This window comes from Gracilinanus agilis, chromosome 3 (assembly GCF_016433145.1).
Source record: "Gracilinanus agilis isolate LMUSP501 chromosome 3, AgileGrace, whole genome shotgun sequence".
Taxonomy (NCBI): Eukaryota; Metazoa; Chordata; class Mammalia; order Didelphimorphia; family Didelphidae; genus Gracilinanus; species Gracilinanus agilis.
In genome coordinates, this window is record NC_058132.1 from 405,430,053 (window position 1) to 405,457,022 (window position 26,970).

At 33.2% G+C, this 26,970-nt stretch overlaps 1 protein-coding gene across 5 annotated transcripts in view; it reads left to right on the forward strand.

The window, feature by feature from the left end:
* KDM6A (lysine demethylase 6A) overlaps nucleotides 1-26,970 on the forward strand; it is a 260,558-nt gene that overhangs the window by 106,078 nt on the left and 127,510 nt on the right. For all 5 annotated transcript variants that reach the window (XM_044670194.1, XM_044670190.1, XM_044670191.1 and 2 more), the window contains exons 4-5: nucleotides 3,158-3,207; nucleotides 21,175-21,233. In XM_044670194.1, coding sequence (XP_044526129.1) covers nucleotides 3,158-3,207; nucleotides 21,175-21,233 — 109 coding nt within the window. The remainder of the gene's footprint in view (nucleotides 1-3,157; nucleotides 3,208-21,174; nucleotides 21,234-26,970) is intronic.

Below are 26,970 nucleotides of genomic sequence, written 5' to 3' on the forward strand. Positions count from 1 at the left end.
ATTTTTTTTTTTTTTTAAATTTTAAACCCTTAACTTCTGTGTATTGACTCATAGGTGGAAGAGTGGTAAGGGTAGGCAATGGGGGTTAAGTGACTTGCCCAGGGTCACACAGCTGGGAAGTGTCTGAGGCCGGATTTGAACCTAGGACCTCCCGTCTCTAGGCCTGGCTCTCAATCCACTGAGCTACCCAGCTGCCCCCCAAAAAATTATTTTTAATCTCTCTGACATGAAATTCTATTCATCATACCTTGGTTTGTGAGGTTTCCTGTATATTTGCTTGTTACTACTTCCAATGCCTTGCATAGAATAATTGTTTGGATACTGCTAGTTATGTGCTAAAAGTATGGAGGAAAGTCATTTACAGTAGAAAAATTATTAGATAATGTAAGCTAACTCCTGAATGATTGGCTTTTTAATTGTGTCTGTGAATTTCAAGTAAAATAATAAAGAAAATTAGGAAAAGTCAGGTTCTACAATTGATACTATGGATAGTTTTTTAAAATGACCATTTTTAGACCAATAATTGTACTTCATACGACACTACTTCTAACATGCCCTTAAAGGAGGAGACATTACTCATACGCATAGAATGCTCATTTCTATATTCTGTTTAAATACCCCCCTTTCTTGTGTTATTGACTTTATTTGGAACATATTGTAATCATTGTTATATTCTTCTAAGGTACCTTTTCTGGCATATATGTGCTCTTTTCATTATACCTAGAAATGTTATGTCATATCTGCTACTTTTATCACATAAATTTCTACTGGATCTTTTTCATTAGATAATTCTCTTAATCAAGCACTAATATTTCCTCCCTTCTTATTTGTCTTTGGTCCTTTCTTCATGTTTTAGTTTATGTAAAATTTTAAAAGAAAATTTATGTCCTTCCCACCTCAGTATCCTACTTTAATAATTTTTTTTTATCATTTTCTGTTTCCATTTCTTTACCTTCTTACTCTTTACTCTTCTTTCTTTCCCTTTATTGATTTCTTTATTTTTGTTTTATCAAGATTTCATTACTTCTTCTGTTCTGCAAAACAACTCCTTTCAGGGATTTAGAGGCAGAATTTTTGGTGTTTTCTCCTAAAGTGGATAACTATAGCCCAAACCTGAGGTGTAATAGTGCTGTGGAGTAGAAAATAAGGGAATGGGGAAAAGAATGAACATTCATGAAGTACTACTATGTGGCAAACAGTACAAATTGCTTTATACTTATTATCTCAGTAAGTAATAGGCTATAAGGTAGTCTTTATTTTTAAATTTGAGTACCTAAGTTAAACTTCTTTGACTCATTTTAAAAGAAAATCAGACACTAGACTAAATTGTGAAAATGTCTTTAATTCATATTTCCACAAGGTTAGCTAGTGTTAGGTCTTGAATTTAATAGCCAGAATAATTAGAGACCTAATTTTTCACTATGATCAGAGGTGACTATTGTTGATCTCTTTAGATAGCAAGCAGGGAAGAAAGTAATATACTGAAAAATCATACTTGATTACTTTATTTAGTTTAATTCAGTGGTTCCCAAACTTTTTTGGCCTACTGCCCCCTTTCCAGAAAAAATATTACTTAGCCCCTGGAAATTAATTTTTTTTAAATTTTAATAGCAATTAATGGGAAAGATAAATGCACCTGTGGCCATCACTGCCCTCCTGGTTTGCTGCAGCACCCACCAGAGGGCAGTGGCACCCATTTTGTGAATCACTGCTTTAATTATTTAATTATATCTCTTTCTCTATCTAATCTATCTGTCCATCCACATCAAAACCTCCTTAGAATCATTCCACCTTAGAATCTATAGGCAGCAGAGGAGTAAGGGTTAGACAATGGGGGTTGAAGTGACTTGTCTAGGGTCACACAGCTAGGAAGTGTCTTGAGGCCAGATTTGAACCTAGGACCCTCCTGCCTCTAAGCCTGGTTCTCAATCCACTGAGCTACCCAGCTACCTCCTGGTATAGGTTTTTGAACATCATATAAACACCAGAACTTTCCCACGTTTTTGTTGTTTTCAAAACTCTACATATCTGTAACATTCATGATGACCAAGTGAAAGTATGGATGACTTATTATTAGCCTTCACTTGGGTGTATGTGTATGAACTGTTTTTTCTATATAGTGCATCTATCTATCTATCTATCTATCTATCTATCTATCTATCTATCTATTTATCTAACTCTTTTTTTCTAAACACTTTTTTAAAAACTACCTTTACAATTGTGATATATTTAGGAGTATGCTATAGACATTAGACATTTTAAGATTTGAATTAGAAGGTCTGAGGGGATGAGTCTGTGATATGCTTATTTCATTGGGTCACTTTGAGAACTTACTTTTTATAAACCTTAAATTTCCATGCAAATATGACTGGTTGTTCCTGTCTCAAATTTAATTACTTCAAACTGCTCTTCTCAGATCTTAGTTTGCTGGGAGGCTTACTTAGTGGCTATTATTTACTCTTTGTCCCAATCAACATATGCACATTTTTTTGAGATTGTTGGGGATAGAGAAGAGATAAAAACCAGTGTTTTTAGATTGAATGTTTGAGGACTATTTACTACTTTCAGAACTTTTGTATTTTAAAAAAGTTGGTTGAATGAGCCCTTTCTCGGGTTCAAGATTGAAATAATTAAAAAAAAAAGAAATCAAAATAAAATTAAAAGTTGCTATGTATAATTATATGAATAGTACTTTTGTAATTAGTTAAATTGTGAGATATTCCTGGAATGTGAGGAAGTGTGTGTGTAAGTAATGTGCAGGCTTAGAAAATCTGTTAAGGTCTTTAGTAGTTCTAGAAAATTTAGTGCCAATTCACTTATCCAAAGGCCCCTTTAGAACCAGTTTGAGTCCAGATGTCTAGACTTGGATTTGTAAAATCTATTTAAAAGATCGAGAGGATCTAGATCTTGGACTTAACTGATGATGTGTAAATTTTGCACTTTATCAGGGTTCTTCTTGGAATACTCTTCACAGCTGATAAGATAACTGTTTTGTATTATATAGTTTCCTCATATTTTTGGAAAAAAATTTTGTCATAACATCTAACCTATATTTTCTAGAAAAACTTTTAAAATAATGTTAATTTGATTTTGGCTTTTGAAAAATGATTTTTAATGTCTTAATTTTTCTAAACCTTTTTTTTTCCCCTTCTTTCAGCATTATCTGCATACCAGAGGTACTACAGTTTACAATCTGACTACTGGAAGGTTGGTGCATCTTTGCATTTCTACTATATTGCCAGTTGATTTTGGCATATTATTACTGAGTTAAATCTGAAATAAAATGCCGCCATTTCTTATTAATCAGTGATGTATTTGATCATTTTTAGAATGAATTTCTAGGAGGAAGGGTATAATGGCAGGGACATAAAGGATCTTTCTATTTGATTTGTTAGTCTAGATTTATTATGCCAATTGTATTGATTCAAAGATATGGTTGTTCCTGTCCCTTTTGGTTTTTGTCTTGGAGTAAGGAATGTGTAGTGGTAAAGAGTTGGAGTGTAGTTGTGTGTAAGTGGTCATAATATTTGTAACTTGGTGGAGGGAAGGAGTTGGCTGGAAAGTTGTCATCCAAATTTATTGAGATTCCCCTCTATTCCTATTTCAATGCTATATGATATGCCTTATTTTCAAAAGAAGCCTGAAACCATTCTCTAATATTTTTAGATGATGTTTCTAAGAAGACTGAATAGACTTAACATATTTCCTCATCTTATTTTAATATAATTTGTGGTAGTGGATGCATTTTTTACCCTGGTTGTAAGTAGCACAGATTCAAATTTAAGCACATTCTCATTCTTGTTGTACATCAGCATTCCCCAAAACTGCCTTATACTAATATTTATCTTCTTTTATAAATGAGGCAATGAAGTATGATGATGATGTGTTATCAGTTACTATTTTAATGTTGGATAGTATATTCCTGTGTTACCTATTAGCACATTGTACTTTCTGGATTTTTGATAGGTATTCTATTTTAAAAGATGACAGCATCTATTGATAGTTTTAATTAAGAATAACAAAAGGAAAAGAGATATATTGTGGTGGTATGACTAGCCAACCTTGATTGGAGTCAGGAAGAACTTGGTTCAAGTTGTGCTCCGGACAGCCTTCAGCTGGATGACTTTGAACAAGTTGTTTAACTTCTCCTTGGCCCAAACTACTTTATTTGTTAAAGGATGACTCTTTGGAAGTGGAAGGGATTGTTACATCAGAAAATATACATAATGAAAGAACAAAAGACTGATGAAAATTTTTCATAAAATTAAAAAAATAAACAACCCATCTTCAGGTGATAGAAAGAAACTTGGGTATTTAGGATAGCTTTGTCCTGCTGATCTGAGCCTAAGGTATGCAAAAAAGTAGCCCTCTTGTGCATATAGCATTTTATTTATTTATATATAAATTCCAATTAGCTCCTTGTATGTTATATAGTCCATATATATGTATCTATATGTTCTCTCTCTCTCTCTCTCTCTCTCTCTCTCTATATATATATATATATATATATATATATATATAGATTAAAAGTAAGCACCTTTTGACATTTGGAACCCTATTTTGTTTCTGGCTTATAAAGTACTCTTAAGCTGATGCCATTAAATGGAAAGAGAAGTACATACAATAAAGCAGTGGTTCCCAAACTTTTTTGGCCTACCGCCCCCTTTCCAGAAAAAAATATTACTTAGCCTCCTGGAAATTAATTTTAAAAAATGTTAATAGCAATTAATAGGAAAGATAAATGGACCTGTGGCCATCACTGCTCTCTTGGATCGGTGCAGCTCCCACCAGGGGGCGGTAGCGGCGCCCACTTTGGGAATCACTGCAGTAAAGGATATAACTATTTCTATAGGTAATTCAAATAATTTGAAGTTTCTAGTACTTTTCTAATTAGAGGAAAGTCTATCTTTTGTAAGCATTATTTAAGTGCTCATAATTAATAGTAAACTAGCTATTCGTTTTTGTCTAATTTTATTTATAGTTGATATTCGTATCCTCTTTGTGCCTCTTTTATTTGCCTTATTTAATAGACTCCAGATCATTTGGTTTTTAAATGGATGAATCCTGTTTCGTTGTGGATGAGTCTTATGACTATCTCTGTAAATTGAGGATCGCTGGAAATGTGAAAAGATAATACAGATTTCTTTGAGTGTTCATGCTGAAATGCAAGAACATGTATCATATGAGATATAGCTTCCTTTTGTTCAAAATCATCTCTTGATTAGAGATACTCATCTTCATTAAATCTCTAAACATAATTTTTTAGCATTTAAATTTCTTCATAACCTAGCAAGAAACCTTTTCTGATATCCTCAATTAAGTCTCCACTTCCAAAACTATTTCATATTCAACTCTACTTTGTAATATTTGTTTATTCACTTCGAGTTTGTGATATGCGTGTATGTGTGTGTATATATATATATGATATGTGTTTGTGGTTGCCATAATTATTAAGATAAAAAATAATAAAGGCTGATATAATAATAGAAATTAGTATTTTAATTAAAGCCATGGCCATGCTGATAAAATCATTAGACCACGCGCTGGTAAGAATTCAAAACTGCTGCCTCCATTTTGTTACCTCTCGTCTCTCCCCGAGCCTGCTAGCCAAGAGGGCTTACTTTTGATTCTCCTCCCATTTAAATTGTCCTCTGCGTGGTGACGCAGGCATTCCCACGCTCAAAGAACCTGAACTGGAAACCCGTTGGACCATGGGAAATGTAGTTTGATAGTTCCCACGTGTCCATAGAAAAAATATATATACTTTTAGATGGCATTTCCCAAATTTCACTTTTACAATGTGTATGTATGTACTTGTATCCCCCTCACAATATTGTAAGCAGAAATTGTTCCATTGCTTAGTAAAGTGCTTAATCAGCACTTTTTTCAGTTTTCTCACAATGCATTCCCTTTGCCACCCTTTAGGTCAGCCATACTCATCTACTTGCTTTTTTCTCACCTAGAGTCTTTCATCTTTTTATCCGTGCCTTTCCATTAGTTTATCCCCTATGCTTTCCAGTTAAGATTTCCTTTAAGATTCACTTCATTTTAAAGAAGCTTTCCAAGTTCCTTTGTTGGTACATTCTCCTTTAATTTTACTTAGCTTGCATTGACTTTGTAATTTCCAAGAGTAGTAACTAATTTTGCTTTTTTTTTTTTTTTCTTTGTGTTCCAGATAGTATCTGTCTCATAGGAAATAAATGCTTTGTAGATTGAAATAGTCACAGTTGTAGAGTATGAAAGAATTTTCTTCTTTTTATGACCAAATCACTTCTTGGCTTCTAATGGAAGGAAAATTTCTTTTATTTCCTTTTTCCTAATTTCTTCATTAAAGATATACCACTAATCTTGTCTAAGCCCAATTTATGTAGCTAAAGACTTTCTAATATTGTTAAAAGGGAAAACCTAGATTCTTTTTACTCATTATAGTAGACTTGGAATATTAATCAAACTCCATTTAGCTCCTTGTATGTAGCTGTAGTTGTCATAGTTTTAGGGAAATTTATGTTCCCTATAACTGGAGTTTTTAAATGAATCCTAAATTTTACTTCCCCAAATAATTATATATGTGGTAAGAAGTCTGATGGTATATATACCAGCGATTCCCATAGTGGGCACTACTGCCCCCTGGTGGGTGCTGCAGTGATCCACCGAGGCGGTGATGGCCACACTTTTTTTGTATTACATTCTATTATGAGTTCAATAAATAGTTTCATAATGTCCAGGGGGTGCTAAGTAATATTTTTTCTGGAATGGGGGCAGTAGGTCAAAAAATTTGGGAACCACTGGTATGTACTGTTTCCTTGATTTATAGTGTGAATAATTTGGCCTAGATAATTTATAAAGTCTTATTAAATTCTTAAGTTCTTTGATTCCAAATTTTCTTAGCAAGGACTTGCCCTGACAGGGCTATTTCAAGGGGGTCTACTACTGTGTTGTACTCTATGAATTTCAAGTCAGAGCATATGGGTACAAATCCTCTCTATCTCTTAATAACCGTGTAATTTGGATAAATCATATAAGTTCTCTTTATTTGCTACCTCCCAGTAAAGGAGAATGGACTAGATGGCCTCCAGAAACCCTATTAATGGTCATGGCATAAGGCTTTATAGCATAGCTAAGATGTTGTGCTATACATTTGTCTATTGCAAATAGGCAGGTGTACTCCACCTTGAAATGAAAATTATTTTCATAAAAAGATAATTTGATATCAACATTGTTATTAATGGAAGATAAAATTACAAAGGCTTAAAAAATCTTTGTAGAAACATGAGGTTGTAAATGAACTACAACCTCAAAGCTTCATTAGGCCTACCTTGTGTGACTTTGGGTAAATTATTTAACATCTCTAATAATCAGGAACATCTTTAAAACAAGGGAATTAAATTGGATGATATTTGAGATATTTATTTGCATAGTAGGTACTTAATGTTTAATGATAATGATTGATTTATTAAGTTTTGATTATTATCCCCAGGCACTTTGTTTAGAGCTTGGGGATACAAAGAAAGGAAAAGACAATCCTTTTAATAGATGCACCTGAATAGGAAAAGATGTTTTGTAGAATCCAACAAATGTAACAGGAAAATCCAGATAAATAGCTGGAAATTAAAAAAATTACACATCTTTTCATCTGCCTGTTAGCTGGCTTCCCTGTGTAGAATGTAAAACTTACTACATTTAAGTGTAAAACTTATAACATTTAAATGTATGCACATCATTTTCAGTATTTCTCCTTAGATTTTGCTAGTGACTTCTAATTGGTTTTTCCTCCTTTCCATTCCATCACCTGCCAGTGGTGTTAAATGTAGATTTGAGAATGTGATTCCTGTACTTTTAAAAATTCAGTGTCTGTCTTACCTTTTTTAGAATCAAATAGAAATTCTTCCAATTAGTTTTAAAAGTCTTTTACAACCTGACCCAAATGTACCTTTTCAGTCTTAAAATTTTCCTCATCCTTACAGTGTCTTCTGTCTTGTTGATCTGGTCTTTCTACTATTCCTCATGGCTTTTTCTGGAATGAACTTCTCATGTTCTCCCCCTCCCCCACCAACTCCTTTATCCTTCCTTTCCTTGTATTCTTTAAATCTTCTGTATAAAGCTTTTGAAAATGCTTTCTAACTCCTAAAATTCATTTCTATTCCTTAGTATCTATTTTGTATATATGTATTTGTCTTCACCAATGGAATATTAGGTATAAAGGTGTTCTCTCTACCAATAAAGATCTGAGCCTGAGCCTCTACAAGGTTAAAGGATTTACCAGAATCACATTGCCTATATATGCCAGAGCAATGATATGAACTTAGGGTTTTTTTTATGCCATTTTATGAGATCCTTATTTACTATCCCATAGTTTCCTCTCTTAGAAGACAAATCAGATTTTATTTGTTACATCCTCTGTTATAAATATATTTGATTCTAAAGATCTCATAATTTTAAATTTAGCAACCAGCTCCTTGGTATGAATCCAGTCTAGAAAAAAAAAGTACTACTTATTGTTACTTCTACCTTTTACCAGAGTATATAGGCAAAGAAGTTATTTGATGCCCTACCTTTTTTTTAAACCCATACCTTCTATCTTAGAATCAATACTCTATATATTAGTTCCAAGGTAGTAGTGGTAAGGGCTAGGCAATTAGGGTCAAGTGACTTGCCCAGGGTCACACAGCTAGGAAATGTCTGGGGTCAAATTTGAACCCAGGACCTCCTGTCTCTGGACCTGGCTCTCAATCCACTGAGCCACCCAGCTGTCCCTGATGCCTTACATTTGCCTTGGAGGAAGACTCCAATAAATATATAATTGAAATCTACCATTAATGTTAAATAATGACATTTATGTCAGTCTAGTGATTGATTTCTCAAACTCCTAATTTCTTTACATTTTCTTTCTCAGAATTCTATGTAGGTTTTTTATTTTATTTTATTTTATTTGGTGCTTTATTTATTTATTTTAAACCCTTAACTTCTGCGTATTGGCTCATAGGTCGAAGAGTGGTAAGGGTGGGCAATGGGGGTCAAGTGACTTGCCCAGGGTCACACAGCTGGGGAAGTGTCTGAGGCCGGATTTGAACCTAGGACCTCCCGTCTCTAGGCCTGGCTCTCAATCCACTGAGCTACCTAGCTTGCCCCCCTGTGTAGTATGTTTTAAATGACATTATAGCTTCTACTTTTTAGTTACTTGCCAAGTTTAGGAGACCATTGCAGTAATCTGAGCTTTTGGGAGTGCCTGAACCAAGATAGAGAATGTCCTTGTGAATGAGAAACTAGGCTTGAGTATAGAGATTTAGGAGGTAAATTGAATACATTGGGAGCTTGTCAGGTAACAAGAGTATAGAGAAAAGACAGGTATAGAACTTTGTAATATACCTATCTGAGACTAGATAACATAAATCTCTAGTTGATGATTAGCAGCATGACTTCCCTAACATCTAACACCTGACATTAATATATAAGGTAAAACTATAGGTAGTAGATAGTTGGGTCATGGAAGGTATGATTGGTGATAGTATAAGGATTTGAGACTTAGAGAAGTAAAGTATAATGTTATCAAGCTAATGTAATAGGGGTTAAGACTAGGAGTAAGCTTCCTTCCCCCAACAGCGGCCCCCACCCCCCATTACATGTATAACAGTCAGACAATTATTTTCTGATATTTCACAATAAAGATTTTTCTCCTCTCTTCTCACTCCTTCCCTTAGGCCATAACTGATAGGTTATATCAGTGCTTTAATACAAAACATAATTGTGTCATAGCTGAAGAACATGAAGGAAATAAAGGGAAGGATGGAATGCTTTGAACTGCAATCAGATTTTAACAATTCCTTAGCTGTGGATAGCATTTTTTTTTTTTTTAATCATGAGTCTCTTTGGAACCTTGTTTTGCTGATAATTAGTTTCAGTTGGTCTTAATATATAGTGTTTCTGTTACCGAATACATTGTTCTCTTGATTCTGCTCCCTTCACTTTGCATCAATGTTCATATAAATCTTCCAAGGTTTTTCTGAACTCATCACAATAATTTTCCATTATAACCATATACCACATATTGTTCAGCTATTCCCCAATTGATGAACAGCCCCTCAATTTCCAACTCTTTACCACAACAAAAATAGCTGCTAAAAATAATTTTGTACAAGTAGGTCCTTTTCCTTTTTCTCTGATATATAGGCCTACTAAGTATTGCTGGATCAAAAGATATATATAGTTTTATTTTCCTTTGGGCACAGTCCCATATTCCTATATTGCTTTCCAGAATGGTTTTTATCAGTTCGTAGTTTCCCCAACAGTGTATTAGTGTCTCAATTTTGCCACATTTCCTCAAAAATTATTTTCCTTTTTGGTCATATTAGCCTCTCTGATAGGTGTGAGGGAGAAAAAAGGAGTTAGCTCTTGAGGAGAGGGATAGCTGGTATAGTAAAACATAATGGATAGAACCACTTTGGATGACAGAATCAGGATCCATAAAATGAAATTCAAAAGGCATAAATAAAAGTTTGGTAGGTTAAAAAAATCAGCTTTTCAAGTATAACATGAGGCAATTATGAATCTATAGCAGTTGTGCTAAGGATATGGTAGTTTTAGTGAAGTGCAAGTTCAATATGAATCAGCAGTTTAATGTGGAAACCAAAAAAGTTAAAGGAAAAAAATTAAATTTGCATATAATTAAGAATTTACTGTACATCAGCACTGTGCAAGCTTTGTGGAAATAAATGCTAACAAAAACATGACAGTGTCTACCCTCAAGGAACTTATTCAGCACCAGGCCATTATTTTGAAGATAGAGGAAGTAAGAAAAAGGGCCAGGAAGAAAATGAGGGCTGCTTTGTATATGATATGAGCTGTTGATCTTTGCAAGTTTCTTTTAAACTGCCTTCCAGTTTTTCTAGAATTTTTGTCAAATGGTGATTCGTTGCCTCAAAAACCTGGATCTTTGGGTTTATTAAGCACTAAATTACTGTGTTTCCTACTCCTACCTATTGGGTACCTACTCTATTCCCCTGATCTACCATTCTTATTTCTTAGATGGCACCACATTGTTATGATGATTATTGTTTTGTAATATATAGTAGGGCATCTGAATCTGAAATGTTCTAAACATACCAAGACTTAACCTCAGGTGGCTGAACCATGGGTATAAGTGAACACCTGCTGACTTGACAGACCACTGCAGCAGATGGATTTATGATGTTTTGCTGCCAGACTTTTAGAGCTTTTGGTTGACTGCAAAAAAACCGCAACTACAGAAATCAAAGTCATGGATAAAGGGATCTACAATTACTTGAAATTTGGTAATGCTAAGTTGTCATTGTGGTCTGTCCCTATTGTATTGCCCTTACCCCCCAACCCCACCCTATTCTCTTGATATTCTTTACCTTTTGTTCTTCCAAATTAATTTAGCTATCTCCCCCCCCCCCCCCCCCCAGTTCATAAAATAATTCCTTGATAATATGACATTGGCCCTTCTACCAAAATTAGTTATTCATTTTTTATTGTATTGGATTGGTCAACATCTTAGCAATAAATATTTTTCCAGTTTTGATCTGCATTTGTATGGAGTGTTTTGTAAATGTGTTCATATGGTTCCTAGTTGTCTTTGTAGGGAGACTCTCAAGTCTGCAGTTATTTTAAATGGAGTTCCTTTATCTCTTCCTGCTGTGCTTTATTTGCTATATGCAGGGGGTGTGGAAATGACCCATTATTTATTTTGGGGGAGGTTCTTGCAAATTTGTTTTAAGTTGTTGATTATATGGTTTTTTAGTTGATTCTCTAGGTTTCTAGAAGTATGCCATCATACCATCTGCAAAGAGGGACAATTTTGTTCCTAGTTGCTTATTCTTATTCCTTCAATTTGTTTTATTTGTTTTTATAAGGCTATAATGGGCATACCTGCTTTACCCCTGGTCTTATTGGGAAGGCTTCTAGTTTATTTCCATCACAGATGATATTTGCTCTGGTTTAGGTAAAAACCACATACATTATTATGAAAGATTCCTTTTATTCCTTTTCATTCTGATATTTTTAATCAGATTGGGTACTGTATTTTTGTCAAGCAACTTTTTCTTTGTCTATTGATATAATATGATTTTTATTGTGGTCTGTAGTAATACTTTTCCTAATATTGAACTACCACTACATTTCTGTTATATGTCTACCTGGTTTATAATATATAATCTTTGTAATGTGTTGCGGTGATATCCTCACTAGCAATTTAGCTAAAATATTTGCCTCAATATTCATGAAAGAAATTGATCCTGTAATTTTTTATAGTTGATTTGTAGTTTTCTTTCCTTTTTGTTCTTTCTGCGATAAGTATCAAAACCATTTTTGTGTTTTGTAAAAGGTGTCTGGTAGGATTCCTTTAGCTATATTTTCAAATAGTTTGCATAATATTAGAATGAGTTGTTCTTTAAATGTTTGGTAGCATTCACTTCCATCTGGACCTTGGGATTTTTTCTTAGGGAGCGCATTGTATGGCATATTCAATTTTTATTTCTAAGATAACTATTTAAGTGTTCTGTATCTTTTTGTTAACCTAGGAAATATTGTATTTTAAAATTTTCATCTGTTTCATTTAGGTGATCAATTTTATTGCTTCAATAATTGCTCTAATCTTATCTTTATACGTAATACCTTTTCATTTCACTTTTGATACTGATAGCTTGGTTTTCCTTTTTTTCCTTTACCATCATATCAATCACTAGTTTATCTATTTTGTTTTTCTAATAAATAAAGCCAGCTAACTAGTCATTTATTATTGTTATACTTTCAGTTTTATTAATTCCCTCCTTTATTTTCAGGGTTTCCATCTTAGTGGATTTAAAAATTTTTCTTAAATTTTTCTTTTCCTTGTTGTTGTTGTTGTTGTTGTTGTTGTTGCTGCTGCTGCTGCTCTTGCTGTTGCTGGTGTTGCTACTGCTGCTGGTGTTGCTGTAAAAACCCAGTCAAATGTTCTCTTTCTTTTATTAATGTGTTTTATAATGTGTTTATAAAGTTTCCCCTAAGTATACTATTCTGGCTGCATCCCACAAAATTTAGATATGTTCTCATTTTTGTCATGCTCTTAATTGAAATTGATTGTTTCACTTATTTGTTCTTCAATTTACTGATTCTTTAGGGTTATATTATTTAATTTATATTTAATTTTTTATCTCTGCTTCTAAGGCTCTTTAATAAAAGTAATTTTTATTGCTTTGTAATCTGAAAATTGCCTTTAATATTTTGCTTTTCTGCCCTTTTTTATCTTGTTTTTATGTGGTCAGGGTTTTTTTTTTTTTTTTTTTTTTTTTTTGTGATTCCAGGAACAGTTGAGAAAAGGGTATATTCCATTCTGTTCTCCTTCAGTTATCTCCAGAGATCTGTCATATCCCACTTTTCTAAAATCCTATTTATTTCCTTAACTTTCTAATTAGGTTTATCTAGTTCTGAGAGGGGAAATATGAGGTCTTCCACTAGTTTAGTTTTACTAGACTCATTTAACTTTGCTTTTAAGAATTTGCTCGCTATGCCATTTGGCACATATTTGTTTATTTCTGATGTTTATGATGCCTTTTAGGAAGACATTTTTCCATTTATCTCTTTCTGTTAGGCCTGCTTTCAGTTTTGCTTAATCTGGGATTATAATTGCCATCTCTGCATTTTTTTACTTCTTTTGAAACGTAAGAGATTTATGCTCTAGCCCCATATTTTTTAAACTCCATGTGCATACTTCTTTTTAAGAGTTTATTGTACAAAATATATTATTGGATTCTAGTTTCTAATCTAGTCTACCTACTATCTACTTCCTACTACTATCTACTTCTATTTCATGGATGAGTTCCATTTATGTTCACAGTTATGATTATTGTGAATTTCCCTTCATTTCCTTTTTTTTCTTTTATCCAATTTTAAATCTTCCTCAAAAGTTTGTTTTGCTCCTGACCACTGTCTATTTTGTCTTTCCTCTTTTTATCATCTCTAGCTTCCTCTTATTCCTTTCCCTTCCTATTTTTCTATTGAGTAAGATAGGCTTCTATATCCATCCGAGTTATACCTATAATATTTCCCTGTGTAGCCCAGTCTGGATTAAGTTCAAGCATTTTTCTACCTTTTTCCTTTTCCCCTGTAAAAATTCTTCTTTTTGCTCTTATGTGAGGTAATTTCTTGCATTTTCTGCTTTCCTTGTCTTTCAGTGCATCCTCTTTTTTCACCTTTCTCTTCGTTTTGCAGACCATTTGAAGAATCAGTTGGCAGCTGTGCCCTCTTGTCTATGTAGACTTCTAATTGCACTAATAACAACATTCTTGGGAGTTCCATGTGTCACTTACTGTATAGAAGGAATTTAAATATTTTAACCTTATTACTAATTACCTAAAGATTTGTTTCACCTTTACCTTTTTGTGCTACTTTTGAGATGTGTTTGAAAGTCAACTTTTCTTTTCAGCTCTGATTTAAGTCATGAGTGCTTTTGGAGCCTTCTATTTTATTTTAAAGCTCTTTTTCCTCCTGAAGGATTATCCTTCCCTTTTACTGGATTGTCTATCCTTGGTTGTAGTCCTATTTTCTTTACCTTCCAAAATATCATTCCTAACCTTTTCTATCTACTACTTAAATATTTAGATGTTTGAATAATTTCTTTTTGGCTTTAAAAATATTTTTGATCTCTGATTTTGGCTAAAATTAGTTCCTGGAAATTTTTATTTTGAGATCCCTTTATGGAAATAATCGATGGATTCTTATCCCACTAAGATTTCTGTGTAATTTTCTGAAATATTACGTCATTCTCTCTCTCTCTCTCTTTTTTTTTTTTTTAAACTTTTTATTGTGACTTTCAGGCAGTCTTTCCTTCTTCCTATATACCTTCTTATACCTTCTTTCCAGTATAAATTCTAAGACAGAAAAGCGGCAAGGGTAGGACAATTGAGGTTAATTGACTTGCCCAGAATCACACAGCCAAGGAAGTGACTGAGGTCAGATTTGAACCCAGGTCCTTCCAACTTCAGAACTAATGGTACTATTGTGCTACCAAATGCCCCTCAGTCCAGTAATTCTTAAATGATCTTTCTTTGATCTATTTTCCAGGTTATTTATGTTTCTAAATAGGTATTTTACTTTTTTTGTTGGGGGAATGATGGTATTTTTTTCATTCTTTTGATTTCGTTTAATTCTTGATGTCTTGTGCAGTCTTTAGCTTTCCTTTTTCAAATTCTAATTCTTAAGGAATTTTCTTAAGTGAGCTTTTCTATCCTCTTTGGGCAGTTCTTCTCTCCTCTCTTCCCCACCCCCCCACCCCCCTTCCCTTTTCTTTTACTATCCTTATTTGACTTTCAATCTTAGTATTTTGTTCTTTCAGGATGATTTCCTGGCACAGAGTCCTGGCCTCACAGTTAATAGGAGATGAGGTCAAGTGCGTGACATTTCCTTCATACTTTGGGCTACGAAGTTGCCTGAAGGCTCCCATTCCTCTCTCTTCTATTACCATGATCTCCTGTAATTGCTTTCTCACCAATTGTCTAGTTCCTTTAATATCTCTGGGCTTAGAAGTCTGGAACTTCTGTTACCTTTTACAACTGCTTCTGAGGCCCACTGTTTGTGCAGTCTGTGTTAATCCACAAGCCAGTGGAATACAAGTGTCCTTCTGATCTTCTAAGTTATGTTGGACTGAAAAAAAATGTCACTTCTTTTAGACCCTTCCCTTTCCCCTTTTTCTTGTCTCTGCTACTCCAGAACCTTATTTGAGATGTCATTTTAAAGCAGTTTGGAGGGTAATGTTCAGAGAACTGTACTGTAGTGCCAACTTGATTTTAGGAAGATTATGTCCTAGGGAAAGATGGAATGATAATAAAATTTTTTTGCATGATGAATTTTAGAATTCTTGATCGTGGTGCAGAGGAAGAATGTGAGGAAAATATTAAATCTGGAGAAAATATCAGAATAATCTGGTAATTAATGTTTTGGGGGATATATGATATCATCGGGTCTGTGAGAGGCAGGGGAGGAGATGATGGAATCAATGGAAGGGAAAAAGCATTTATTAAGTCCCTACTATGTACTTTTTTTTTTTTTTTTGAATTTTTTTTGAATTTTTTTTCTTTTTTTTTAAACCCTTGTACTTCGGTGTATTGTCTCATAGGTGGAAGATTGGTAAGGGTGGGCAATAGGGGTCAAGTGACTTGCCCAGGGTCACACAGCTGGGAAGTGGCTGAGGCCGGGTTTGAACCTAGGACCTCCTGTCTCTAGGCCTGACTCTCACTCCACTGAGCTACCCAGCTGCCCCTCTACTATGTACTTTTGATAAATACCTCATTTGATTCTCACAACAATCTTGGATAGATCTAGAAGCTTTTTTTATTTTCACTTTACAGTTTAGGAAACTGAGGAAGAGAAGTTCAATGACTTGGCCAGGGGTGTGTGTGTGTGTGTGTGTGTGTGTGTGTGTGTGTGTGTGTGTGTGTGTGTAATATATAAATTTACACACAGGTTTTCTTAAATTATATGATCCAAATTATTCTCATACCTCCCCCTCCCAATGCTAGATGGCAATTCCATCTGGGTTGTATATATATTATGCAAAACATTTCCATATTGTTCATTTTTGTGAGTAATCATAAAACCCAAGCCCCAAAATATAAATCCAAATAAACATTTGAAAAATCACATACTTTTCTTTGTATTCTTACTCCATTAGTTCTTTCTCTGAAAATGAATGGCATTCTTTTGTCACAAAGTTTCTCAGAATTGTCCTGGATCATTATATTGCTAATATTAGCCAAGCCTATCAAAGTTGATCATTCCACAATACAATGTTTTCCTAGCTCTGCCTATTTCACTCTGCATCAGACCATGAAGATCTTTCCATCTTTTTTTGAAATCATCCTGTTCATCATTCCTTACAGCATAATAGTATTTCCATCACTATCATATACCACATTTTTTTTTCAACTGTTCCCCAATTGATGGACATCCCTTTAATTTACAATTCTGTGCCACCACAAAAAGAGCAAGTATAATTTTAATTTGGGTGCAAGTAGGTCCTTCTCTCCTCCTTTGGTTCTTTCCCCTCCTCCCCCCCTTTCCCCTCCCTTCATCTCTGGAATACAGACCTAGTAGTAGTATTACTGGATCAACGAAGAAGCCATATTTAATCCTATCTTCCAGATCTATAGCCCTATTTCTGTTTTACTTAGTTTTCCTCTGACTGGTTAACTCAATGGAAGGAGATCTTGCTAAGTGCTGGAGAGAAAATTTAGAAAGAACTTTACCATTACTATGGTAATTATATTACTAAGACACTAGAGTATGATTTCATGTGGTTATTTATAATTTTTCATTTCTTATAATTTAGCATACCTAGACTAATTGCATTATCTCTCCTCTTTAGTTTAGAGTGTCCCTTCCAGAAACTTCAATTCTAATGATTCTTCTGAGTTCAAATTTGCTTTCTTCCATTAGACTCCTGGTTCCTCTTTATTGCCAATATACTGCAAAGTTGTGTACATTTGAAGAGTGGGTGCTGTGCTGCTTAGTTTTTTCTATTGTAACTAATAGTGCCTTTACTATTATTAGTCATCCTGTTAAATAATTTAAAGAGATAAATCTGTTCTATATAGTGTATATTAATAAATTTAGGTAGGTCATTTCTCTTTGCCCCATTTAAAACCTCTTGATTAAATTTGAAAGACAGTAAAGTTTATCCACTTTATCAACCCTTTTTAGTTCATGTGTGTGTACTCATTTCCAGTGTAAAAACCTTTTATTTTATGGTCCCAGAATTCAAAGCCAAGCTATTCAGTTCCAAAATTGTCTCATCCTTGCCGTTTCCTATGTTCTAAATCCTTCACTTTCTTTTCTTTTCTTTTTTTTTTTTTTAAACCCTCTTAACTTCTGTGTATTGACTTATAGGTGGAAGAGTGGTAAGGGTAGGCAATGGGGGGTCAAGTGACTTGCCCAGGGTCACACAGCTGGGAAGTGTCTGAGGCCGGATTTGAACCTAGGACCTCCCGTCTCTAGGCCTGACTCTCAATCCACTGAGCTACCCAGCTGCCCCCCCCCCCCCCCTTCACTTTCTTGCCTTGACTTCAACTTTGTATTATCAGCAGACTTCTGTTGATTATTGATCCTGTTATAGTGTTAATGCATTGCAGAGAATTATGATGCTATAAGTATGACTCATATAGAAGCCATAGGAAGTTATGTTCAAATACTTTTAAATAATAGTGACAGCCCATCTAGAATATAATAAGAAATTTAAATAATTTGTTTTAGGTGTTAATTACTTTTTACTATATTTTTATATTTAAATTTTTATTAAATATATTGTATCAAATATATATTATTAAGTATATTTATTATATATACTTTTTATTATATGTATATAATAAAAATTTAATTTCTTTTAAGCTTGCGTGGTAGGTTCATAACTTGAGAGCTAAAAGGGATCTTTGAGGCTCTCTGGTTCCCTTACAGATGAAGTAACTGAGGCCCATTGTTGTGAAGTGATTTACTGAAGATCACATGCTATTTTTTAGTTTTATTAATATATTAATGTTTTATAGTGAGTCATTTTAAGTACACACGTCTTAATTTAGGATTCTTCAATGCAAAATATGTGGTTGAGTAGAAATAACAAAGGATCTGAACTGAATATATGCTATTAATTATTATTCTTGTCTATGACGCAGCATACCTGGGAACTTGAACAAATAACCTAACTTCTATGGCCTCAGTTTCCTCACTTAAAAGAAGGGAGTTGTATCTAGGTGACTTTTCAGGTGACTTTTAGTTCTAGATGTTGCTTCTTTATCTTTTTATTTTTATATTAATTTTCATATGTAATGTATTTTAAGAGAAAAATCTCTTATTTTTAAAATTAGTCTGCAAAACCAATTTACCTTGCTCATTTCTATATCATATTTTTGTATGCTTTTATAAGACCATTACCATATGCAGGAATATTTCCTTTATTTGATAGGGTTTGAGAGTTGTGAATTAACAATTTTCTTATTAGTACATAGTTCCTTTGGATCTTTTAGGTAAGTTGGTTTGGGGATTCAAAATTATTACAATTAAATAAACATAGATGACTTTTTAGATATGATTTTCATTTTCATATTTGTATGGTCATGACCACCATCTCCTTTTCCCTTGATGATTGTCACAGTTAATAATGCTATTCCCTTGCATCCTACTCAATAACATGTCGTTTAATTAAAAAATGTTTTTCTCCCAGATTCTTATAGCAACATTTTTTTGCTAAAAGATCTTGTTTCTAGGGTAAATGAGAACTGATTGAAATTATAAGAATGGAGTCATTATCTAGTTGATATATTGTCTTACGGTATGAAATGGAAAGGAAAACTCTTTATAGCTATCTATACTTATGAATGAAAATACTCCTAATTATTTATAATTGGAGAAATGTCATTTAGAGCTACTCTGAGGCTCTGTCTCATATATTTCAGATAGACAAAGTTGAGAAAAATGGAAAATGACAAATGTTGGAGTGACTATGTGTGTAAAATTTAAATTAATAGCAATAACTTCAAGTATTAGTTTTGCAAAGTTTATTAATAAGACTTGAAGCAGGAGATATAAAAAAAAAAAGAAATAAGTTCAAAGCCTAATTTTCTAGCTAAAGTAAGACCACATGTATAAATTCTCTTGCCTGGCTAAATGCCAGCTGCAACAGCCGTGTTCAGGGAAAAAGAGAGAGGTGAGGTAACATGAAAACTTTATCTTCTGTATGTACACCCACAATGTTCACACTCAGTTTGAGCATGCAAATAGGATGCTGGGTAAGGGAGCAAATTCTATCCACACATGTGAAAATAGATTCATCAGTACATTGTTGGTGGAACTGTGGATTGGTATAAACAGCCTGGAAAGCAAATTGGAACTATGCCAAAAAGCCACTAAACTGTGCATGCTCATTGACCCAACAATAATAGGACTGCTACCCTAAAGAGACCAAAGAAAGAGGACCGTATGAATACTTATAGCAGCGACTTTTGTACTGACAAGCATTTTGAAACTAAGGGAATGCCTGTCACTTAGGCTTTCAATAAAGTGTCTAGTAGTCATTAACAAATTCTTGTTAACTGGACTTGAATGGCTAGGTACTTTATGGTATATTAATGTAATGGAATTCCATTGTGTAAAAAAAGATAAAGAAGTGATTGCAAAGAAACCTAGAAACTGTTGTATAAACTCATGCATCAGGAAGCGAGGAGAACCCATAAATCAATTGATATTGTAAGAACAATATTATAAAATTGACTAAAATTGAATGACTGGAGAACTCTTTTCAATGTTGCCTTGATGATCAGCCATAATCTGAGAGGACTAAGGATGAAGACTGCTATCTACTTTTTGATAGGGAAGTGATATACTAATATGCAGAATGAGACACATTTTTGGATATAATAATTTTACAAGGGTTTTGCTATCTTCTCCACTTTCTTCCTCTTTCCCCCTTCATATTGTTCATATCCAAATATAATATGGTGTTAGTCAAAAATGGAAATAATCTGAACTCCTGGAATATAAATTGACCGTTGACACTGAAAGCAATCTGGCAGGAATTTGTTTGTACCAAAATTTTATACCATGCATTGATTGATATAAGTTGCTTAACATTTTTAAAGGTTACAGCAAGGTTAAATAAGTCCTTATTCTGTACTTTGTTTTTATGTATCAGCAATAAGTTTTAGCAAGTTCCTAGTTTTTATGAACAATTTTTTGGGGGTTTGATTTATATCAAAATCTCTAGTGAGATCATTTCGATCATAGAGATATGAAGTTGAATTTGAGACAAGAATTGAGTGCAAAAGATAGAGAACAGTGTAAGAAATAGCAGAATAAAGTTCAAGGGGTATATAAAATAAATTATGTCTTAATGTAGAGATTGTCTCTGAAAATTTCAGAATACTGTCTTCTGGGCATACTGCTGCTGTATTAAAAATATCAAGCAGAAAAGTTTGGAAAAGTATGATATGGTGAAATCTTATTCTGGTAGGTTTTCAGTGTAGTATTATAAGGCTCTTATTCTGATTTTTCCCTTATCCCTTTGTCATTTATGAGTTTGTTGGTAATGGTATATTATAGAAGAAAATGTCATATATTTATATCTGTTTTCAAGAGATGGATTTCTAAAATATGAGTTCTGTATGTCTTTCTTAAAAAAAATTCTTTTCTTTACAGAATGCTGCCTTTTTGTATGGCCTTGGTTTGGTCTACTTCCATTACAATGCATTTCAATGGTAAGTCAGACTAAAACTAATATTTTCCCCCCCTTTTAAAAATATGCACATATATAAAATATATAGTGTATGTGTAAAATTATAATGCATTTTCACATTTTTTATAATAAACATTGGATTAAAGGTATCAGAGCTTAAGAATTGTGAGGGCCCATTTTGCATGATTATGTTTACATGTCATTATCCATCCTAGACAAAAAGACATCTTTAAATGTGAAACCAAGGAACATTGCCTTCTTCTTACCTGAAGCTTCATTTCATGGTCAACTTATGAAAAGGAGTATTAGTGTAGTGGGAAGAATGATGGATTTGAAATTAGAATTAATCTGGGGTTATTAAATTCTGGCTTTGTTGCCTAGAACCTTTTATGATGTGTTGGGTAAGCTTCTTTTTCTTTATAAGGAAGGGGCCTAGATTAAATGATTCTTAAATTTCTATATAATATTGTATTTGATTTTATGTATAGGTTTTTGTGAATTAGTCATAGATAATCCTGCCTATTAAGTCATAGGAGAAAATCCGACTAAAAACACATTTAAACACCATTGCCATTTCTAGTTAGAACAATTAAAGTAATTAGGAAAAAAGCATTTAAAGAGTGGATTCAGAAAAACAGCTAGAAACTTCAGTAGCCTCAACAGAATAATTTAGGTAATAAATGTTTTCCCCAAAATGATGAGATAAAAAGTAAATCAATAGTCAAAAATGTATGGTGAGCCTCTTATAATATACCCAGGTACTGTATTAGGCACTCTCTTTGAATCTAGAACTTTTCATCTTCATACTACTTTCCATTTATGTTTAATAACATGATTGTTAACCAACAGAAAAGATACTATGGCTTTTCTTTTAATTTTTACAAAGGAAATTAATTTGTGTAATCTGAGGGCTCCTATGTAGTGCTGTGGATGGTGCCAGCCCTGGAGTGAGGAAGGCCTTAGTTTAAATCCAGCCTTGGACACTTACTAGCAGTATGACTGACCTTGCTTGCCTCAGTATCCTAATCTATAAAATGAGCTAGAGAAGAAAATGACAAACTGTTCCGGTACTTTGCCAAGAAAAGCCCCCAAAAGGGGTCAAAAAGAATCAGGCACAACTGAAAACAATTGAATAATGACAACAACAAAAACAAAAATCTGTAGTAAACTCTCAGATTCCTCTGCCAAGATTGAACAGTCTAACACTTCTCTTAACAATATCTATCGCCCTATAGACTCAACAACATTTAGCTATTTTGAGACAAATGAAACAGTATGAGATGTTTTATGTTCTCTTTTGAAGTGATTACTTTTTCTAGATATACACATAAATCTATGAAGACAGCTATTAAACTGTACATAAAAAACAGTGGTTGTAGTTTCCACATATATTTATAGATTTAATTCAAAGCATCCATATTCACCAGGAAGAAGTAATGATAAAATTGGATAATTAATGTCATGTAACATTTTTGTAGAGGTCGTTAACTAATGGAATACTTTCACAATATTAGACTTTATTTCACAATATTAGGCTTAAACTTTATGCCACTTTGCAAAAAATTGAAGTTAAATGGAACAGAAAAGAGACAGAAGACACAAAACTGTTAGATATAAGAGCTGGTATTTGATTAACCTAGAAAAATTTTAAAGTAGAGAAAGAATTCCTTTATTATTAAATAAAGGTGGGAAAATTTGGTTAGTATTATGGCCAAAAAAAATACCTCATTATTCACATTGTTTAGTTTTAGCTAGATGATTGACTTTGACAGTGAAAAATAAACTAAAAAACGACAAGAATATATCTGTTGTTTTGGAGAGATGGGTGGGAGTGTTTCATCATTCAAAAAGAAGGAATTGTTTTGGACAAGGCATATGCTATTTCATACAGACCAGACAATGTCAATAGAAAGAAAGAAATAATTGATGTAGGAAGGAAAATTACAGCCTGGAAAAAGTATTTAATGATAAATAAAAATATTAAATAAAGTGGCCACCTTCCCCCAAATAAAGCTATTGAAGATACCAATTTAATAGCTTGAAAAATGTTCAAGGTCACTAATTATCCATGAAATGAAAATTTATGTAAGTGGTATGCCATCTCATATCCATCAGAGTTGCAAAACATTTAAAAAATTACTTAAACACAGAAGCTATAAAGCAACAGTTTGAGTCATATGGTGGTATGGAGATTATTGCATTTTACAAACAAAGTTAGAGGACATTAGCCTTTTGTAGAATTTTTAAAAAATCAAAGTCTTTGGATGCACCTTGAAATTATTATAAAAGCAAAGTTATATTCACTTGAAGACATTCTTTGTTTACTACAAAAATGTTGCAAAATGTTCAGTTCCCCACAATTGCGGTACAATTATATTAGTGTTATATAATGGTATTGGAATACTATTCTGTGATCAGTATTAATGGGCACTGCTGTGGGAAGGGAACTCCTTCCCCCATTATGTTGCAAAAAAAATGAAAAATTATATTGAAATATTTTTTAATATATCAAAGTTAGCAGATCCCAAAGTACAGAGTATAAATGCTATATAATCATGTAATCTAAATGAAATGTATGAAAAATGAATAAATGGGGAAAAGTACACAAATGATAAACTACTCAAAAAAAACCCCTTCTATAATACAATATTTGTTTCCTTGATGTTTACAGTTAAGTGTATAATTTTTTTAGCCATAATGTTAATACTCTGTTGCCGTTCTTACTGGCTTTTAATTGAAAATCCCTGAGTGACAGGAAATGAGTGGCAAGAAAGGGAAAGATATTCTAGTGGACTGTATGCATTTCTAGGAGAAAAGGGGTAGGCAAAGTGCCATTTAAGAGAACTTAGAAAAAGACCTTCATAATCATCTAGTCAATCCCTTACATGGCTGAAAATCCCTTTTTAGAATATACTAGAGGAAGTTGCTATCTAGGTATCATTTGAAGACCTCAAATAAGAGAATCCACTACCTTCTGAGGCAGCCCATTTTACTTTAGTTAATCAGTTCTCATTTTTAGGATAACTATTCCTTATTTATTAGTGAATCACAATTTATTTCTTTTCCATTATCAATTTAAATAAGAAGTCCATAACCTTTTTGCTGGAATGGACTCATCTTCACAGATTAATATTTTTAAGTATAAAAAACTACCAAGAAAACAATTATATTGAGATACAATTGTGAAAACTTTTTTTAGACATTCATAGACTCCAGCTTAAAGAACTTTGAGACTTTAGAAGGAGCTACTCTTTATTAAAGAATAGAAAACATATTACAGAATCTGAAAGAAATCCAGAAAAATACCTATCTCAGCTTTTACATGGCCAGAAATTCTCCATATAAAATCTGGGACAATTTTTCAACTTGCCTACCTTTGAAATACTTGAATTATGGTGGTTCAATCATCCTCCCAAGATGTCTTCAGTCTTAATGTTTCCATTTTCTCTAGTTACTCCTTGAATGCCCTCATCTTTAAGCCCCTCATTAACCTATTCTCCGTCTTCTGCGGAGTATTTGTCATTATTACTTTTTTTTTTTTAAATTGCATGGAAGCATAGACTTTCTTATATGGTCTGACTGGGGAAGATTAGAACAGAGTACATCAGGACTATATATACTTTAAAAAAAAAAATTCAATTTTTTCCCTTCAATTAAAACCTGTTTTCTCCCTTTCTCTTCCTACTTCCTTCCCTGACACTGAAAACATAGAAAAAAATTAAGTATCCATAGTCAAGCAAAAGAAATTCACCTCATTGGCTTTGTTTAAAAAATCTCATTCATTATTCTGAATCTTATCATTTCTCTGTCAGGTGGTGGGCAGCACACTTCAGTTCCCCACTATGTAGTAAGTGCCTTCTTTGTACTGGTCATTGTGCTTAATAAGTTTCTTCACCAGGTCTCTGGAATTATAGTTAGGAATTATGATCAGTTATTAATTCATTCAAAGTTTGGTTGTCTTTTATAATGTTAGTAGATGAGGAAAAAATGCCTATTTCTTTTCTTTTTTTTCAAACCCTTACCTTCTGTCTTAATAGCAATACTATGTATTGGTTCCAGGGCAGAAGAATGGTAAGGGCTAGGCAGTGGAAGTTAAGTGACTTGCCCAGGTTCACCCAGCTAGGAAGTGTCTGAGGCTAGATTTGAACCTAGAACCTCTTCCCGTGTCTAGACCTGGCTCTCAATCCTCTGAGCAACCCAGCTGTTCCACCCTGCTTCCACCTGCTCACCCACCCATTTCTTTAAAAAACAACACAAACCCACCATGAAATATAAGTATAAAAGGACTTTTTTTCAATATAACAAGTATTATCATTCTAAAATGTAAATCTAGTATTTCATATTTTTATCACCTTACCCTTCTGAGAGCTGTTTTTCATCCTTTAACATATTTTTTCATAAATCATGATTAATTTGTTAAATTTCTACAATATATATCAGCCACAGTGAGTAGAATAGATAGTAAGGCAAGAGCAAAAGTGCTTTTTGCCTTGTTACTCCAGTATTGATCTTATCCATTTATACACTTAGATTTTATTTCCTGGGAACCTTTTAAGACTCTTTTGTCTTATATTTTGTCTTGTATTTATTCTATTTGGATTTTTCTATTTGGATTTTATGTCATTGTAGTGTCAATAGCTTGCTTTTCTGGATAAAGAACTGACCTTTAAACTAGAAAGCTTGGCATCAAAGTTACACTTTTGACATGTACTGGTTATGTGAACCTGGGAACATCTGTTATGGGCAACTCTGTTTAGACTCTGTGAGGGACAGAGAGGTTGAAGGCAGCCTGTATGATAGAATTTCCTCCGCAAGAGAATCTACACCAATGATGTGTTATGGATTCAATTTCTGTCTCTTTCTTGTACTCATCTTGATTAATCACTTTAATCATACTAGTCTTGAATTCTTAACTTTGTGAAATCAGTTTTATATAGTTTCTCAAAATTAATATAAGCTCTTTTTACATGAAATCATCTTCAGAATTTTATTAATATGAAATTGTTGATTGAATTAGCCTTGAGGATATTTAGTTTTTAGAGTGAAAAGGATGAGTGTGTTTGTACTACTGAACTACATAATTATACCATTAGTAAGAATATTGAAAGATGTAGGAGTATTGTCCACTAAGTATTATGGGACTAAACAATTAACCTGATAACAATTACAAATTTGAACCTAGGTTTTAAAATTTCACATGTCCTTTCTACAGAGTTGTAGCAAACAATAATTGGAGAACTGATTTTAAAAAATCCTTTTTCTATATGAAGGTTTGAAGAAGGATTTTATTTTTCCTTAGCACTTACTCTCTACCAAGTTGAACTGTATGGGACAGTTCGTAAAACCTGTTAACCTCTTATTTTAAATAAGTTAATTTACATTTGGATTTAGAGAATGACAAGATGAGAAATCCCAGATACTAGAACTTTATTGTTGGAAAAGTGCTTGCATTTTGATTGGTAATGTAAAATATAGAACCTCCTTAAAATAATTTTTAAAAAATGAGCATAATTATGTAAAATTACATACAAAATGACATATTTCACAACCAAATAAGTCCATATTCTTTTTTAACTGTTCGTTTTTGTTGCAAGTTTTTGGGTAAACTGATGGCACAGTAGATAGAGTACTGGCGCTAGAGTTAAGAAGAATTGAGCTTAAATTTTCTCTCAGATACTACTTTAATGACCCTAAGCAAATAGCTTCTTTTTGCCTTGGTTTTTCCATTTGTAAAATGGAGATCATGATAGGACATACCT